The 15,455-nt window shown below is 70.3% G+C and overlaps 2 protein-coding genes across 2 annotated transcripts; one reads left to right on the top strand and one right to left on the bottom strand.

Moving 5' to 3' along the window:
• Nucleotides 1-985: 985 nt before the first annotated feature.
• CDH15 (cadherin 15) lies at nt 986-7,099 on the top strand. The gene is made up of 14 exons (XM_064459785.1): nt 986-1,138; nt 2,858-3,010; nt 3,181-3,336; nt 3,417-3,561; nt 3,647-3,807; nt 4,009-4,137; nt 4,264-4,449; nt 4,525-4,778; nt 4,917-5,059; nt 5,135-5,371; nt 5,460-5,699; nt 6,143-6,279; nt 6,368-6,523; nt 6,607-7,099. The coding sequence occupies exons 1-14, from the start codon at nt 1,088-1,090 to the stop codon at nt 6,802-6,804; spliced, it is 2,346 nt and encodes a 781-aa protein (XP_064315855.1). The 5' UTR covers nt 986-1,087; the 3' UTR covers nt 6,805-7,099.
• Nucleotides 7,100-7,454: 355 nt separating this feature from the next.
• SLC22A31 (solute carrier family 22 member 31) lies at nt 7,455-9,976 on the bottom strand. Its single transcript, XM_064459786.1, has 8 exons — nt 9,678-9,976; nt 9,455-9,609; nt 9,160-9,328; nt 8,668-8,816; nt 8,444-8,552; nt 8,159-8,373; nt 7,902-8,013; nt 7,455-7,803 (listed from the first exon to the last, which is right to left on the bottom strand). Exons 2-8 carry the CDS (start codon nt 9,522-9,524, stop codon nt 7,455-7,457), a joined length of 1,173 nt encoding a protein of 390 aa, XP_064315856.1. The 5' UTR covers nt 9,525-9,609; nt 9,678-9,976.
• Between the last annotated feature and the right edge of the window lie 5,479 nt (nt 9,977-15,455).

Below are 15,455 nucleotides of genomic sequence, written 5' to 3' on the forward strand. Positions count from 1 at the left end.
CGTATTCCCTTGCCAGGCCCAGGGCTCGGTTCCCCGGGCGAGCGAGGAGGCTCCCGACCCCCCCCCCCACCCCCACTCCCCGCCCTGCCCGGGGAGGGGGGCCCTTTCCAGCCCTGCTGCAGCCCGGACCCCCCGGACCCCGCTGCGGCACCCCGGGCGGCGGGGACCGCCGGTATCGGGGCCGGTGGCCGGGACGATGCTGCCACCTGGTGCCGCGGCCTCGCGGCGCCGCCGGGACCGGGACCGGCACCGGGGGTCGGGGGGGAGCACCGGGAGCTGCACCGAGGGTCGCGGGCGGCACCGGGAGCGGCTCCGGGGGGCGGGGGCGGCACCGGGGGCGGCACCGGGGGTCGGAGGGAGCACCGGGAGCTGCACCGGGGGTCGGGGGGCAGCGCCGGCAGCGGCTCCGGGGGTCGGGGGGCAGCGCCGTGATGGGCACCGGGGGGTCGGGATAGCGGGACCGGGGGCCTTGCCGGGGCTCCGGGAGCCGCCCGGGGCCGGGACACCGCGGGACGCTGCCGCCCCTCTCCCGAGCCAGCACCGGCCCCGCAGCCCGCGGAGCGGGCACCGGCACCGGGGGGGTGGGGGGGGGGTCGTCTCGACCGGGGGCACGGCGGAGCGGGGCGGGCTGAAGCGGTGCCGGTGCCGGCCCAGCCGTGGGGTCGCAGTGGGGCCGGGTCTCTCCCTCCCCGCCCGCCCCGTCGCGGCATCCCCGAGTGGCGCCCGGCGACAGCTGCCGCGTTCCCGCCCGCCCTGCCCTGGGGGGGGCCGCGCACCCCCGACCCCCCGCCCCGGCCAGCGGGACACCCCCCCCCCCCCGCACCCCTCCGCCCCCCCCCGGCCCCCCAGCCCCCCGGGCCCGGCCCGGGGCCCCCCCGCAGCCCGCCCCGCCGCCCGCCCCGTCGGGCCCCCGTCGGGCAAGGGGTGCGGGCTGCCGGCCGGGGGGGCGGTGGGGACAGCTGCCCGGCCGGGGGGGCCCGGCCCGCTCGGCAGCACATGTGCTGTCACTCAGCCAGCCCCGCGGTTATTTTAGCTCGGGGCCGGCGAGCGGCTCGGGGCTGGCGGCCGGACTGCGCCCCGCTTCGCCATGGGCCCCCCGCTCCTCCTCGCCTGCCTGCTCGCCCCGCTCTGCGCTCGGGTAAGGGGCGCGGGGAGATGGGGAAGGGGTTGCGATGGGGATGGGGACCCCCCACTGCGCCGCGTCCCAGGATGGGGAGTCTGGACGCGGTGCCAGGGGGCAGCCGGACCCCAGACCCTGCGGAGGCACAGCCCTGGGGTTGGCCGGGATGGGGATGGGGGTGATGGGGGCTCGGTGCCCCTCTTGGGGCATTTCCCACCCCACAGATGGCGGCGCCAGGGGGGAGCCTGCGGCTCCGGCACAGCGCCTGCGCTTGTGAACCAGGAAAAGGGATTTGGGGGAGGGTTAGGCACTCAGAAACACCCTGCTCCCCCTTTCCCACCCCAGCCGCAGTCCCAGATCCCTCGGCACCCCCCTGTCCATGCGTGTTCCCCCAGAGTCCCTCACCACGGTCTCAGGCCTGAGCCACATGGGGCTGTTGGGGTTCTGGCCTGGGCCCCACGGCCGGGAGCTCAGGGTAGGGGAAGGAAAGGGGACCTGCAGGGCAGCCCCCACCCAGCAGCAGTGGGGCCCCCCCATCACCCTCCCCATCGGCCCCGAGCTCCAGCAGCCTCCCAGGGAAGGGGGGGGGTCTCTGCTGGGGAGGGCGGAGGGACAGCTGGAGGCCGCAGGCAGCTCCCGTCACAGTGTCCAAATAAGCCCCTTGTCCTGCCCATCCCGCGGGACCGACGCACAGCCCCCTCCCCTGCACAGCCCCCCACCATCCCCAGGCCCCCCAGCACAGCCACCCCCGCTGCCCCGCTCCCCCGCCCCGGGCAGGGGATGCACGGGGACCTGGGGCACCCCAGCACCCAGCAGTGCGGCCAGATGGGTGCAGATGTGGGTGGGTGCAGATGTGGGTGGGTGCAGATGTGGGTGCAAGGCCTGGTGCTGCCCATATGCGCTCCCTTCCCCAGGGGGGGACAACCCGTGTCCCCAGGGCCCAGGACGAGCTCTGGGGAGCCAAGAGGTGGGGACTGCAGCCCCACACCACAGCTCCCTCCCCTCTCCCAGCCCCCGTCTCCAGCCACCACGCCTGCTCCCCACAGCTCCAGACCCCCATGCCACCCCCTCCCACTTCTTCGACTCCCCAACCCAGTCACTCACAGCCCCCAAACCCATCCTAGCCCCCGCAGCTCCCTGACCCCGCATTGCAGCCCCCCCAAATCCTACTCCCCCGGTCTCCATTCCTAATCCCCCCCTCACAGCCCCTGACTCGATCCCAGCCCCCCCCCAGCACCCTCTTCCCCACCAGCACCCCAGCTGGACCACCCACGCAGCCTAAACTGACCCCTGACCCTCCGTCCTCGCTGCCACATCCCTGCAGTGAGGGTGAGGTGGGTTGGGGCCGCACCAGGCACTGCCAGCGCAGGGTAACCCCTTCATCCCCACGCAGGGGTCCCACGGGGCAGAGCCCAGCTGTGAGGTAGGGCCATGCCTGGGGCACCACTGGGGTCATTTGTGGGGCACCCCTTCCCAGCAAGCCCGGCGGGACACCCGTCACCATCACACCAGGATGTCAGGAGATCACCGACACGGAGTTCCTGGGGGACCTGGGTGCCCTCTCTGCTCGCCTAGACCCAGCCCCATCAGGGGGTGCTGGCACCGTGCACCCCTGCACCATGCGTCCCGACACCACGCACCCGGCTGGGATGCAAGGGCCTGCCCACTGCCCTGGCATTGCACCCCAGAGTGGAGGTTTCGGGGTCACTGGCAGCACTGTGTGTCCCCCCCACCCAGGGTGCCAGCTCAGCCCAGCCAGGCGCTGCAGCCCCAGGCAGCCCCCAGGCCTGGCGGCAGCACGAGGGGCTGCGGCGGGTGAAGAGGGCCTGGGTGATCCCCCCCATCAGCGTCTCGGAGAACCACAAGCGCATCCCCCACCTCCTGGTGCAGGTAGGCAGGGACACACACACACCCCTTTCCGAGTGGCGGGGTTGGGGGCGCTCCGGGCAGGGGGCTTGCATGGGACACCCCAGGAGGGGGACTCAGGGCAGAGGGGGACCCCAGGCAGGGGACAGGCCCCCCCGGCCCCAGGACTGCAAGCCCTGCTTTCCCTGGAGCAGATCAAGTCGGACAAGCAGCAGCCCGGGGGGGTGATCTACAGCATCAAGGGGCCGGGGGTGGACGAGGAGCCCCTGGGCATCTTCTCCATCGACAAGTTCACCGGGAAGGTCTTCCTCAATGCCATGCTGGACCGGGAGGAGACGGACCGCTTCCGGGTAAGGATGCTGCCCAGCTGCCCGCGGCCCCCTCCCCGGCCCCCCAGCCGGGCCCCGACCCACCGGCTCTGTGCCCGCAGCTGAAAGCCTTCGCACTGGACCTGGGCGGCGTGACGCTGGAGGACCCCACCGACCTGGAGATCATCGTGATGGACCAGAACGACAACCGGCCGCTCTTCCGGCAGGACGTCTTCACAGGGCGCGTGGTGGAGGGGGCTGAGCCAGGTGGGTCCAGCTGCAGGACAGGGGCTGGGGGTGAACCAAGCCAGCCCCCACGCCGACACCCACTGGGGCACTCCTGCGGCCGCAGGGACCTGCGTGATGACGGCAGACGCCACCGATGCCGATGACCCCGACACGGACAATGCGGCGCTGCGGTACTCCATCCTGGAGCAGGGTACCGCCGGCATGTTCAGCATCAACGCCACCACCGGCGAGATCTGCACTGCACGGCCCGGCCTGGACCGCGAGGTAGCGGGCATAGGGGGTGCGGGCAGCACTGGGGCAGCACCAGGACTGGGGGCAGCCAGAGACCCCCAGGTGGTGAAGCCACATCTTCAACCATGAGCAGATGCAGGCGTGGGCACAGGGTGGGTGGCCAGCAGCTGGGAGAGCTCTGGGCTCCCGGAGGGGCTGGAGGGGCTCAGCACCGGCCCCCCTCCTTCCCCGCAGACCGTAGGGGTGTACAACCTGACGCTGCAGGCAGCCGACATGTCTGGGGATGGGCTCACCACCACCGCCACGGCTGTCATCTACCTGGAGGACGTCAATGACAACCCTCCCGAGTTCACCAAGGAGGAGGTAGTGGCCAGGAATGGGTAGGGGGGAAATGTGGGGGTCAGCGGGGTGGGACCCACCACCTCCCCGCCCTGGGGACAGCAGCATCCCAAGGGGGCGCGACACCAGCCCCACACCACTCTCCCCTAGTTCGCCATGGAGGTGGAGGAGCAGGCGGCCGGCGTGGACGTGGGCAAGGTCTTTGTGCATGACAAGGACCTGGCCGGCTCGCCCAACTGGCTGGCCAAATTCACCATCCTGGAGGGCGACCCCGAGGGCGCCTTCGCCATCCACACCGACCCCTACACCAACGACGGCGTGCTCTCTGTGGCCAAGGTGGGCGTGGGGCAGCCGGGGGACTGCCGGGTGGGGGGTCCCATGGCTGGGCTGACCCGCAGCCCCTCTCGGCAGCCGCTGGACCACGAGGTGCGGGACCGCTTCGAGCTGACGGTGTCGGTGCAGAACGAGGAGCCGCTGGAGCCCGCGGCCCCCGCCAGCCCGCGGGCACTGGCCACCGTGCGGGTGCGGGTGCAGGATGTGAATGAGGCACCTGTCTTCCGCGAGAACCCGCGGCGGGTCAGCGTGCTGGAGGGGGTTCCCCCGGGCACCCCCGTCACCACCTACACCGCCAGCGACCCCGACACCCGCCAGCTCCAGACCCTTACGTGAGTCCCAGGCCATGGGTTTCAGCACCCAGCCCCCTTGCATCGCCGCCCAGCACCCACTATGTTCGGGGTCCCGCATTCGCAGCCCGTGGCGGGTGTTTTGAGGGGTGACGGCATGCAACCCCCCTGCGCCTACAGCTACACGCTGCTCTACGACCCGGCGGACTGGCTGCAGCTGGATCCCCACACCGGCACCGTCCGCACCAAGAGGGAGCTGCTGCACCCCTCTGCCTTCCTGCAGGGCGGCTGGTACATCGCCCTGGTCCTCGCCCGTGATGACGGTGAGAAGCCCCCCAGCCCCACCGTGTCCCCCCCACCTGCCGTCCCCCCCTGACCCCTCTGCTCTGTGCTCCCAGCCAAGCCCCCCCTCTCTGCCACCGGCACCCTCTCCATCGAGATCCTGGAGGTGAACGACCACGCGCCCCTGCTGCAGCCTCCGGCCGGGGTGGTCTGCGGGCGGCCGGGCCGCGGGGGGAGCCTGCTCCTGGGGGCCACGGATGATGACCGGCCCCCCCACGGTGCCCCCTTCCACTTCCATCTCAGCCCCCAGCACCCCCAGCTCACCCGCAACTGGAGCATCGCCCGCTTCAATGGTGAGGGCCAGTTTGGGGTTGGGGGGGGCTGCTGCATGGGGGGGGAAGGGGGCTTCCCCCTCACCCCCTGCCCGTGCCCCTCCCACAGTGACCCACGCGGTGCTGGCCGTGCTGGTGGAGCTGCCCGAGGGTCCCTACTCGCTCCCGCTGCTGCTCCGGGACTCGGGGACCCCCCCGCAGGAGCGGCAGCAGCTCCTGAACATCTCGGTGTGCCACTGCGGCCCGGATGGCTCCTGCGAGGACGGTGTCCTGGCCGCTGCCACCGCTGGGGCCGGCATCACCCTCGGGGCCCTCATGATCATCCTCGGCAGCAGCGTCCTCTTCCTGCGTGAGTGAGACCCCCGACCATCCTCACCCCCACCTCTCCCGGCCCCTCCATCCCCGCGCCCCAGTCCCGTGCCCTCCCACACGGTGCCGGTCTGGGCCACCCATCCCGAGCCCCACCAACACACTCCGTCACCTTGTCCCCCACTCCACCCATCACCCCATCCTGGTCCAGGACACCCCATCCCACCCCAACCCCGGCAGCCCCCTCTGACTCCTACCCAAGACCCCCAGACCATTTCCCTCATCATCCATCCCACCCCATCACCCAGCGCTCCCCCCCCAGACCCCTACCTGCACCCCCATCCCATTGTCCCAGCCCCACCAACTGCCTCCCAACCCAACGCGCCCCCCCATCGCCGCGCGCCTCGCCGCGCCCAGCCGCCCCATCCCCGCGTGCCCGCCCCCCCGTACCCCGGCCCGTGCCCACCCGCGCTCTGCCCGCAGTGCTGGCGGGGCTGGGGGCGGCGCGGGCGCGCGGGCGCCGGCGGGCTCTGCGCAAGGGGCTGCTGCAGCGCTCGCAGGACGACATGCGTGACAACATCCTCAACTACGACGAGCAGGGCGGGGGCGAGGAGGACCAGGTAAGCAGGACTCAGGAGGGGGGTTCTGGTGGGGGGGGGTGTGTGTCCACCCCAGACCCGCACCCCTGACCCCTTCCCATCCCCACAGGATGCATATGACATCAACCAGCTCCGGCACCCCGAGCTCTTCCCGCCCCGGGCCAAGCCACCGATGCGCAGGGACGCCCCGCTCAGCTCCGCCACCCCCCCGGCCCCCCGCAAGCTGCCCAGCAGCCCCTCCGACATCGAGGATTTCATCAATGAGGTGGGGACAGGGCCCAGCGCCCACCTTGCCCCCGGCCCCCCCCCCCCCCATCAGCGGGGCTGACAGTGCCCCCGTCCCCACAGGGGCTGGAGGCGGCCGACAGCGACCCCAGCGTGCCCCCCTACGACACGGCCCTCATCTACGACTACGAGGGCTCGGGCTCCGTCGCCAGCCCCCTCAGCTCCATCGTCTCCAGCTTGACGGATGAGGACCAGGACTACGACTACCTGAGCGAGTGGGGGCCGCGCTTCCGGCGCCTGGCCGACCTCTACGGGCAGTAGCAGGGACGGGGGGGGCAGTGGGGGGCTTGCACACGCGTGTGCACGAGGCGGCCAGATGCAGCAGCTTTGCGTACGGACACGCGCAAGGTGCCCGTCTGCAGGGGCTTTGCGCACGCGACTGCGCCAGGTACCCACGCGCAGGGGCTTTGCACACGCGTGTGCACCGAAAGAGACCTCAGCGCAGGGGTTTGCACGCCTGCACACCCCCGCAGACCCCGGGAAGGGAGAGGCCGAGCCCACGGGACACCCCGGGGGAAGAGCCTGCAGAGCCAGGGGGATGAGGTGCCCCCCGGTTGTCCCCCCCCCATAATAAAGACCCCAGAGAAGGGGGCTGGTGGCAGGGGTGCCGTGTGGGACCCCCGACCACACCAGGCACCCGTAGAAACAAGGCACTTTTATTGGCAGCCCACGAGCGCCCGCTGCAAACACCCCAGGGGGGGCATCATCCCCACCCCAGGACTCCCAGCACAGCTCCTCCTGGGGCAGAATCCAGTCCCGGCATGGGGTGGGTCCGCTGACACCCCCCCCCCCAGCTATCACATGTCCTGGGTGCGCCCCACCATCCCCGCAAGCACCTATGGATGGGGGTCCTGGTGCTCTGTTGGGGGTCCTGGCCCCCCAGCGGCAGGGAGACCCCAGGGAGGGCACAGCTATGTCTCACGGGGGGCGGCCGGGGAGCCCACCATCCTCTTGGTGGAGGCAGCGAGGCGGGAGTAGTCGTGGGGGATGCCGTGGGGAGTGAGAAGGGGCAGGTGGTCCTCACGGAGGGGTCGGCGGAAAAGGGGGGGCCGGCGCTGGCTCTCGCCGTCCTGCAGGGACTGGGGCAGGCTGCGGCCCTGGCTCTCCGGCAGCAGCATGATGCTGAGGACGGCGAGGATGGCGAAGGAGGCGAACACCACGTGGTGCAGGAAGAAGCCGCGGCTGTTGGGGATGGCGGTGATGGGGGCGGCCGCCTTGCCCACGAAGCTGGCCCCCACGACGAGGCCCAGCCCGGCACCCCTGCGGGAGAAACGTGCTTAGAGGGGGCCCGGGGGGACCCTGGGGGGTGCCCCCCCCCCCAGCCGGTGTGGCACAGGGGGTGGCAGCTCCCCCCTTACCTGACCACAGTGGGGAGGACCTCGCTGGCGAAGAAGATGCTGAGCATGGTGACGGCGTGGGAGGCGGTGATGCCCACCACCGACAGGGTCAGGACGATGAGGTCCAGCAAGTCTGATGGAGGGCGGGAAGCACCATCAGGTGTCAAATCCTGCACACACCCACCCCCCCCCTCAAGCATCCTGTTCCTACCCCCAGCCCCCCAGCTGGGGGCCGCATCCCACCGCAGGAAGGGTGGGGGTCCCCCGCCCGTCCTTACACTGGGTGAGGGCCAGCAGCAGGAGGGAGGAGATGCCGGTGAGGATGGTGCAGAGGAGGAGGATGGCACGGCGCCCGAAGCGCTCGGCCGTCAGGCAGACGAAGAGGCAGGCGGCCGCCTCAGCGCCCACCCGCACGAAGTAGGAGGAGAAGAAGTGGGGCAGGTGGGGGTCCAGGTTGCGGGTGAAGCAGTGGCGGATGCCGGAGCCGATGAACCTGCGGAAGAGCAGGGTCAGGGGGCCGCGAGCGGGACTCATCCCCCACCGCCGCCCCCCCACCTGCTCACGCTGCGAAGCCGAGGATGACGCCGTTCTTCCAGATGACCCTGGTGCCGAAGATCTCGCAGACGGCGTGGTACTGGGGCTGTGGGGACCCCTCAGACAGGGACTCCAGCTCTGCTGGGACAAGGGGACCCGGGTTAGAGCTGGCACCATCCCACCGCCCCTGTCACCGCAGGTTTGGGGAAGGGGCTTGGTGACCGCATCGCCCTTGGCAGCCCCTGCCACGCACCGGCGAGGAGGCTGTCCTGGTGGCAGGAGCTGTCGTCCTCAGAGCCGGGGCTGCTGCTTTCGGCCAGCACCTGCAAGGTCTTCCTGGCCCTCTCCAGCTGCTGCGTGGCCAGCAGCCAGCGCGGCGACTCCAGCAGCAGCGCCGGGCACCTGGGGCACGAGCGTCAGCGTCACGGGGCTCGCCAGGGGCCTGGCCCCCCTCCAGCGATCACCCCCGCTTCCCGGCTTCAAGGCGACGCTGCCCAGAAACCCTCAACTTCAAACCTGAGCAAACATTTACCTGGGGCAGAGGGTCCCCACGCTCCACCTGGAGAGCCCCTGCCAGCCTTTGATCCCCACCGCGGCCCCGGGCAGGGTGCGCTGGGCTGGGGTGCTGCCCTGGCACTCCCCAAGCACGGCTCGGTGCCAGGCCTGGGGCATGGCTCAGCCCTGCTGCGGGTGGCAGCACCCCCATTGCGCGCGCAGCCCCCTCGCCCGGCGGGGGGGTCCTTACCACCAGCAGGCAGCCAGCAGCGCCAGGATCATGGTGACGGCACCCTGCAGCACCCGCCAGTCCCGGCACAGCACGGCCAGCCCCGGCAGCAGCAGCTCCCCGGCGATCCAGAAGAAGCCGGCCACCATTGTCACCCCGAGCCGGTGCGGGGGGTCGCACAGCTCCAGCCCTGGCAAGGAGGGGCAAGGGATGCGCCGTGGGTGCCACGGCCTTGGGGCATCCTGCACCCTAGAGCACCCCGCACCCAGAGCGCCCTCGGTCCCCACGCCACCGCAGACCCCCGCTGCACACTCACGTGCCACGTAGAGGGAGAGGAAGGCGCCTGCCAGCGCCGCCCCGAAGAGCAGCCGTGCCACCAGGACCATGACGAAGTCCACGGCCAGCGCCACGCCGAGGCCCACAGGCACCGCCAGCACCAGAGACACCACGAAGGCGGGCCGGCGGCCGAACCTGCCGGGGGCACGGGCTGTGAGCGGGGCTGGGCGCCGCGCCCCCCCGCCCCAGGGACCCCCAGTTACCTGTCACAGGCCAGGCCGGCGGTGATGCTGCCCAGCGTCCAGCCCAGCAAGTGCGTGGTCTGCTCCAGGGGCACCTTCCAGCGCGAGGCGCACACCAGGTCCCACTGCGGGCGAGGGGGCACGTGGCAGGGAGACGTCTGCAGGGGTGTCCCAGCAGACCCCCCCCCCAGCTGCCTGTGGGGCTGGGATGGATGGGGTCAGGAGCCCCATGAGTCGCCTGGGGGGGCTTCTGGCCAGCCCCCACCCCACAAGCAGAAATATGGGGGTGAATGTGGAACGACAGTGCTGATAGCCCTTAGAGCTCTGCCCCCTGACATCCCCCGACACCCCTTCCCCCAGGGCTCCCCCAGGCCTGTCCATGGTGGGGGGTTCTCCACCCGAGGACCCCTCTCCTTTCCCCAGATCCCTGGTGTGTGTCCCCAAGCAAACTCCCTCTCCCCCGGACCCCCCCAGGTGCTGCCCCTGCACATCCCGGGCTTTCCCGTGGGACCCTTGCTGGGGTCCCCAGCTTGCCCCCCCCGGAGTCCCCTTTCCCCCTTCCCCAGACATCCACCCCACCCCCCCCCTTGACCCCTCCTGTATCCAGGACCCTCCAGAACCCCAGGACCCCCCTCCCTCCGGCGCTGAGGGTGGTGGTGGTGTGTGTGGGGGGTCCCCTCTCCCGCCTCCCCCTCCCCCGGGGACCCCCTCCCCCGACCTGGGTGACGAGGTTGGAGCGGAGGCCGGCGGCGGGCAGGGCGTAGTGCCAGCCGCGGGTGCAGGGTCCGGTGCCGTTGGGCAGGGGGGCGCCGGGGCCGGCGGCGGGGCGGTAGCGGTAGAGCTGGCAGGGGCTCCAGCCGCCGCGGAGGTGCGGGACGGCGGCCCGCAGCAGCGCGGCCCCCCCCAGGCGGCGCAGCGGCGGCGGCAGGAGCGCGGCGTCGGGGCGGCAGCGGTGGGGGGGCGCCGCCCCCAGCGCCCACCCCAGCGCCCACCCCAGCGCCAGCGCCGCGCACGGCACCCACCCCCCCGCCGCCCGGCGGCCCCGCGGCCGCGACCCCCCCCCGCACACCGTCGTCACCATCACCGCCACCCGCCGCCGCCGCCGGGGATGGCTCGGGCTCGGCGTGGGAGCAGGTGTGGGGCGGCACCGGTGCGGACCGGCCCCCGCGGGGACCGCCCCCGCCCAGCCCGGGCACCCCCCCGCACCCCGGGCCCTGCCCTCCTCAAGCTCCGCGGCCCCCCGGGCCGGGTCAGCCCCCACAAGCCCGGGTTGGCTCCCCCGGGCCCCCCCAGACCCGGTTCCCTCAGCCCCGTTCGCCCCCTCTCCCCCAGCCCCGGTTCAGCCCCCCCCAAGCCCCTTTCACCCCCGCCCCCAGCCCGGTTTGCCCCCCCCCCCCCCCATTTACACCCCCCCAGCCCAGTTCAGCCCCCCTCTCCACGGTGCTCCAGGCCAAGGCACCCTCTTGGCACCAGGGGACCCCAAGTGGTGCCGGGGGTCCTAGGGGTGCAGCCAGGGCCCCATGGATCATCCATAAATGCACCTGGATCCCCCTAAACCTCAAAGGGGGCCAGTAGGGTCCACCCCCCGCCCAGGAAGGGAACTGGCCAGAGCCCCACTCGCACCCAGCGCCGCGGCGAGCCCGTGGGAAGAGCCAACAAAGCCGCCGCGTTGCAAACAAGCGGGCTTTTTTATCTCTTCTTTTAAACACTTCTTTCCGAGCGTGACCCCTGAGGGACACCAGCAGCGCTCCGGGGCTCAGCTCCGTACACACAACAGCAGAAAAAAAATCACGCCTGTGTCCGCTTTTTGCCTCCCTCCGTGGGAATTCGCACCGCCGAAAGGCCCGGGGGTGCCGCCGCGGCGCAGGACCCTCGGTGCCCAGCGCCGCGCACACAAACGACGGCGTAAAAAAAGCCACGGGTGTGTTACGGACCTGGCAGCCTCGGCCCACGCACCGCCATCCCAGTCCGACCAGCAGCGAGGGAAGGTGGGACTGGCCTGGGAGGTACCTGCACCTGCCTACGTGGCCGGGAGGAGAACCGGGAGCAAAACTTACCCCCGGGAACTCCCACGCCTCCCGGCACTGGGGTCAGAAGAGAGTACGGGACTTTTCTTGCTTTACACGGCTAAATAAAGGTCCCTCCGTGCTTACAGAGGTTAATTGATGGTTATTTATCAAAAGAAAGAGCAGGGCTGGAAAGGAGTTAAAAAATAAGCGTTGCTTGCAGCCACTTTCTTGTGTTCTGCCAAAAGACACCCCCGGAGCAGACGCAGCCCCCCAGCCCCGGCCCTGGCGCTTGCACCAGTTGCCCACCCCTGACCCGGCAGCTCTGGGCAAGGACCGGGGGGGGAAAAACCAGCCTGGCTCCGGCCGGGGCACGGCCATTGTGGCGAACTGCCCGTCCTGCTCTGCCTGCGGCGAGACCCGGTCCCTGCCGATGCTGCTGCTCCGGCAAAGGGCCCCCGGTGCCAAGGCAGGAGCTGGGTGTGTGGCGGGGGGAGGCAGGACCCCCCCCACCCCCGGCTCTTATGAAACCGCTGCGATGCGGTGGAGTGAAACCCTCGAGGTCCCCGGCTCAAGGACTGTGGAAAATTCCTCAACCAGCTGCAAAGCTGGCGGCAGCAAGGGGGGAGCCGGGTGCGGAGGCGTCCCAGCACGGCGGGCGCTCTTCTGCTGGGGGGGGGACCCGGGCGGCCTGCGCTGCCTGCTGCTGCCTGCACCCGCCGAGGGCTCGGTGCTCCACACGCCCCCAGACCTCCTCGCCCCACGCAGGGGGCTGCCGGGACTGAGCAAGAGCCGGCGCTGCCGAATGGAGTGATCGGAGCTGAAAAGCGGTCTTGGATTGAGCGAGTCCCCTCCGGCCCCCCCAGCCAAGCCCTGCCGGCAGAGGAAGAGGAGAAGAGGAGCCGAAGCTCATCTGTAACCTCCCCGCTGCCAAAAGCGGCAGCCGAGACATTCAACCAGCACGTGCACCCGCCAAGGCCGAACAGAAAAAGCACAAAGATGGTGGGCGTCCGCGGGGACCAGCCCCTCGCCCCCGCCGTGCCAGCCCCGCGTCGGCAGCTGCGGGCAGAGGGGCAGCGCGGGGGCGCGGGCAGCCGGGGTCCCTGCCTGCCGGGAAAGGACGGGCAGCAGGTGCGAGCAAGGCACAGAGGCTGTGGAAGAGGCACTTGAATCTGTCTCCAGCCCCGTCCCTGCGAGCTTGTGCTTGAGGATGGACTTCGCCAGCTGCATTAAGCCCGGGCCGGGTTATGGCCCCGCCAAGAGCTGCACGTGCAGCGCAGTCCCCTGCAGAAGAGGCCGCGGTGCCGGCATGCAGCAGCAGGATGGAGGCAGGAAGAGCTGGCACCCAACCCAAAAGCAAGTCAGGCGTTGCCAAACCAGTGGTTCCTTCCCACCACGGTGCAGCCTCTGCAGAGACCAGCCCCGTGAGCCCACGTGGCGTGCGCCCCCAGCCCCACGAACCCACGTGGCGTGCGTCCCCAGCCCCGTGAACCCACGTGGCGTGCGCCCCCAGCCCCACGAACCCACGTAGCATGCGCCCCCAGCCCCACGAACCCACGTGGCATGCGCCCCCAGCCCCGTGAACCCACATAGTGTGCGCCCCCAGCCCCGTGAACCCACGTGGCGTGCGTCCCCAGCCCCACGAACCCACGTGGCGTGCGTCCCCAGCCCCGTGAACCCACGTGGCGTGCGTCCCCAGCCCCACGAACCCACGTGGCGTGCGTCCCCAGCCCCACGAACCCACGTGGCGTGCGTCCCCAGCCCCGTGAACCCACGTGGCGTGCGTCCCCAGCCCCACGAACCCACGTAGCGTGCGCCCCCAGCCCCACGAACCCACGTGGCGTGCGTCCCCAGCCCCGTGAACCCACGTGGCGTGCGTCCCCAGCCCCACGAACCCACGTGGCGTGCGTCCCCAGCCCCACGAACCCACGTGGCGTGCGTCCCCAGCCCCGTGAACCCACAAAGTGCACATCCCAGCTTGGAGGCGAAGCCTCTCTGTGCCTCCCTGTTTCTCCCAGCCCACGGAGGTGTGGGCCATGCTGGGGGAGAGCACAGCACGGTGCAGCTCCTCCCGGCAGCCCCAGGCACGACGCTTCCATGGGATTACAGACTTTGCCGGTCTCCGCGTGGGTGCAAACACCGGGGCCAGCCCCTGCGACTGGGCACTACGCGAGCCAAGGCCTCGATCCTCTGCAAGAGGCAGGGCTGCCCCTTCCCCGCCGGCCGAGCCCGCGGGCTGGCAGCAGCACCCTGCTAGCTCCAGCTAGGTTTTATAGCTCAGAAAAGCAACGTGAGCCAGGCTGGTGCATGCAAACAAGGGAGCACGCGCGCAGCAGGCACGGACGCGGAGAGCAGGCGGAGTGTGCGTGGCGGGGCTGCCCCCAGGCAGGCGCAGGGCCGGCGTCAGGCGGCACAGCCGGGGCAGCACCGCGTGCCGCCGTCCTCAGCAGCCGCATCCAGCGGGGCCCCACGAGCAAGAGTCAGTTTGGCCAAGGGGGCAGCTGTGAGCCACACAACCGATTTCTGAGGTTCAGTATTAAAGAGAAGGAAAGAGGAGCGAAGGAGGTGGCTGGGAGCGCGGTGGGGGCTGGTGCAGCACCCCGGGAGCCCGGCAGGCGCCCGTCCCCAGGCGTGCCGGGCGGCAGCACCCCCAGCACAGAGCACCGTGGCTCCAAGCCCCGCCGCAGGGCTCCAGCTCACCCCGGCAGCACTGTCACCGCTGCCAGGGAGGCACCTCCCCGCCTGCCCTACCAGCAACCGGCCTCTTCACCCAGAAAGCACCGAGCACGGACACCCCAGCACGACGACCTACAACCGCGGGGCAGCGCTGGGCTCCACCCGCCCTTCTCCAGGCTCCGCAGCCCCGAAACAGCGGCTCCTCGACTCGCAGCTGCTACGGCTACAGAGGGGCTGTAAAACTCACCAGCCCGAGCGCGCACGCCACTCGTCACGTCGCGCTGTGCCCCCGCTGGCAAGCGGCACACGGGGGCTCCCCCTCTCCCCGCAGCCCACTCCACCGCGACCGGCTGCAGGCTCGGCACGGCCGCAGGGTCGGCTCCGCCGGGTTTCCAAGTCCACCGAATGCAAAAGGGCAGGGGAAGAGGAGAAAAAGGACGCGGTGTTGAGCGTCAGGTCAGCCTCCGGAGATCTCTGCAAGGCGGGTCGGGCTACCTGGGCGTACCTGAGCGCGCCAGACGGGCTTCCAAACGACACGGCACCACGTCCTTAGCAGGGAAAGTGCTGCCTGCGGTGAACTGTACATACAAAGATAATTTTAATTAATTTATTTATTTCTTTACACATAACTGAAAGTGATGTTACAGTACATAAGTTATTTACAACTGTGCAGTAATGTGTTGCAAAATAAATTATCTAGAAGGCAGCAAAAGTACATTGTTAATGTATATAAAAACTGTACAGCATTTATGGGATACAATTTTTCTTTATATGAGTATTGGCTCTGTAGTGTTTTCAAGTTATGTTCTCAGAAAGAGAAACGAAATGCCCAAGATTAAAGGAAAAAATATATAAACCACATGGATTTTACTCCATTAAAAACACAGTTGGCAAAGTCCTTTCTCTGCGTCACCATTTCCCCGCCCGCCGCCGGCCGTGCCGCCCCGGCGCACGGTGCGCAGGCGGCTCCTCTGCTCTTCCGAAACGGTGGCGAGCGGCTGCCGCGGGGCGCCGCGGGCGCACCCCGCCTCCGCAGCCCAGAGCCGTCCACACCTTCAGAGCCGCGTCTGCCCAACTTGGACGCTGTCTTTTTGTTTCTAATTGTTTTTTGTTTGTG

Source organism: Phalacrocorax carbo, chromosome 8 (assembly GCF_963921805.1).
Source record: "Phalacrocorax carbo chromosome 8, bPhaCar2.1, whole genome shotgun sequence".
In the NCBI taxonomy this organism is placed as follows: Eukaryota; Metazoa; Chordata; class Aves; order Suliformes; family Phalacrocoracidae; genus Phalacrocorax; species Phalacrocorax carbo.

Coding starts and splice junctions, on each gene's coding strand:
- SLC22A31 (XM_064459786.1), bottom strand. CDS start 9,524: ATGGTCCTGGTGGCACGGCTGCTCTTCGGGGCGGCGCTGGCAGGCGCC. Junction 8,374..8,443: donor GTCATCCTCGGCTTCGCAGC/GTGAGCAGGTGG, acceptor GCTCTTCCGCAG/GTTCATCGGCTCCGGCATCC. Junction 7,804..7,901: donor GTCCTCCCCACTGTGGTCAG/GTAAGGGGGGAG, acceptor TTTCTCCCGCAG/GGGTGCCGGGCTGGGCCTCG.
- CDH15 (XM_064459785.1), top strand. CDS start 1,088: ATGGGCCCCCCGCTCCTCCTCGCCTGCCTGCTCGCCCCGCTCTGCGCT. Junction 3,808..4,008: donor GGCCCGGCCTGGACCGCGAG/GTAGCGGGCATA, acceptor CCTTCCCCGCAG/ACCGTAGGGGTGTACAACCT. Junction 4,138..4,263: donor CCGAGTTCACCAAGGAGGAG/GTAGTGGCCAGG, acceptor ACTCTCCCCTAG/TTCGCCATGGAGGTGGAGGA.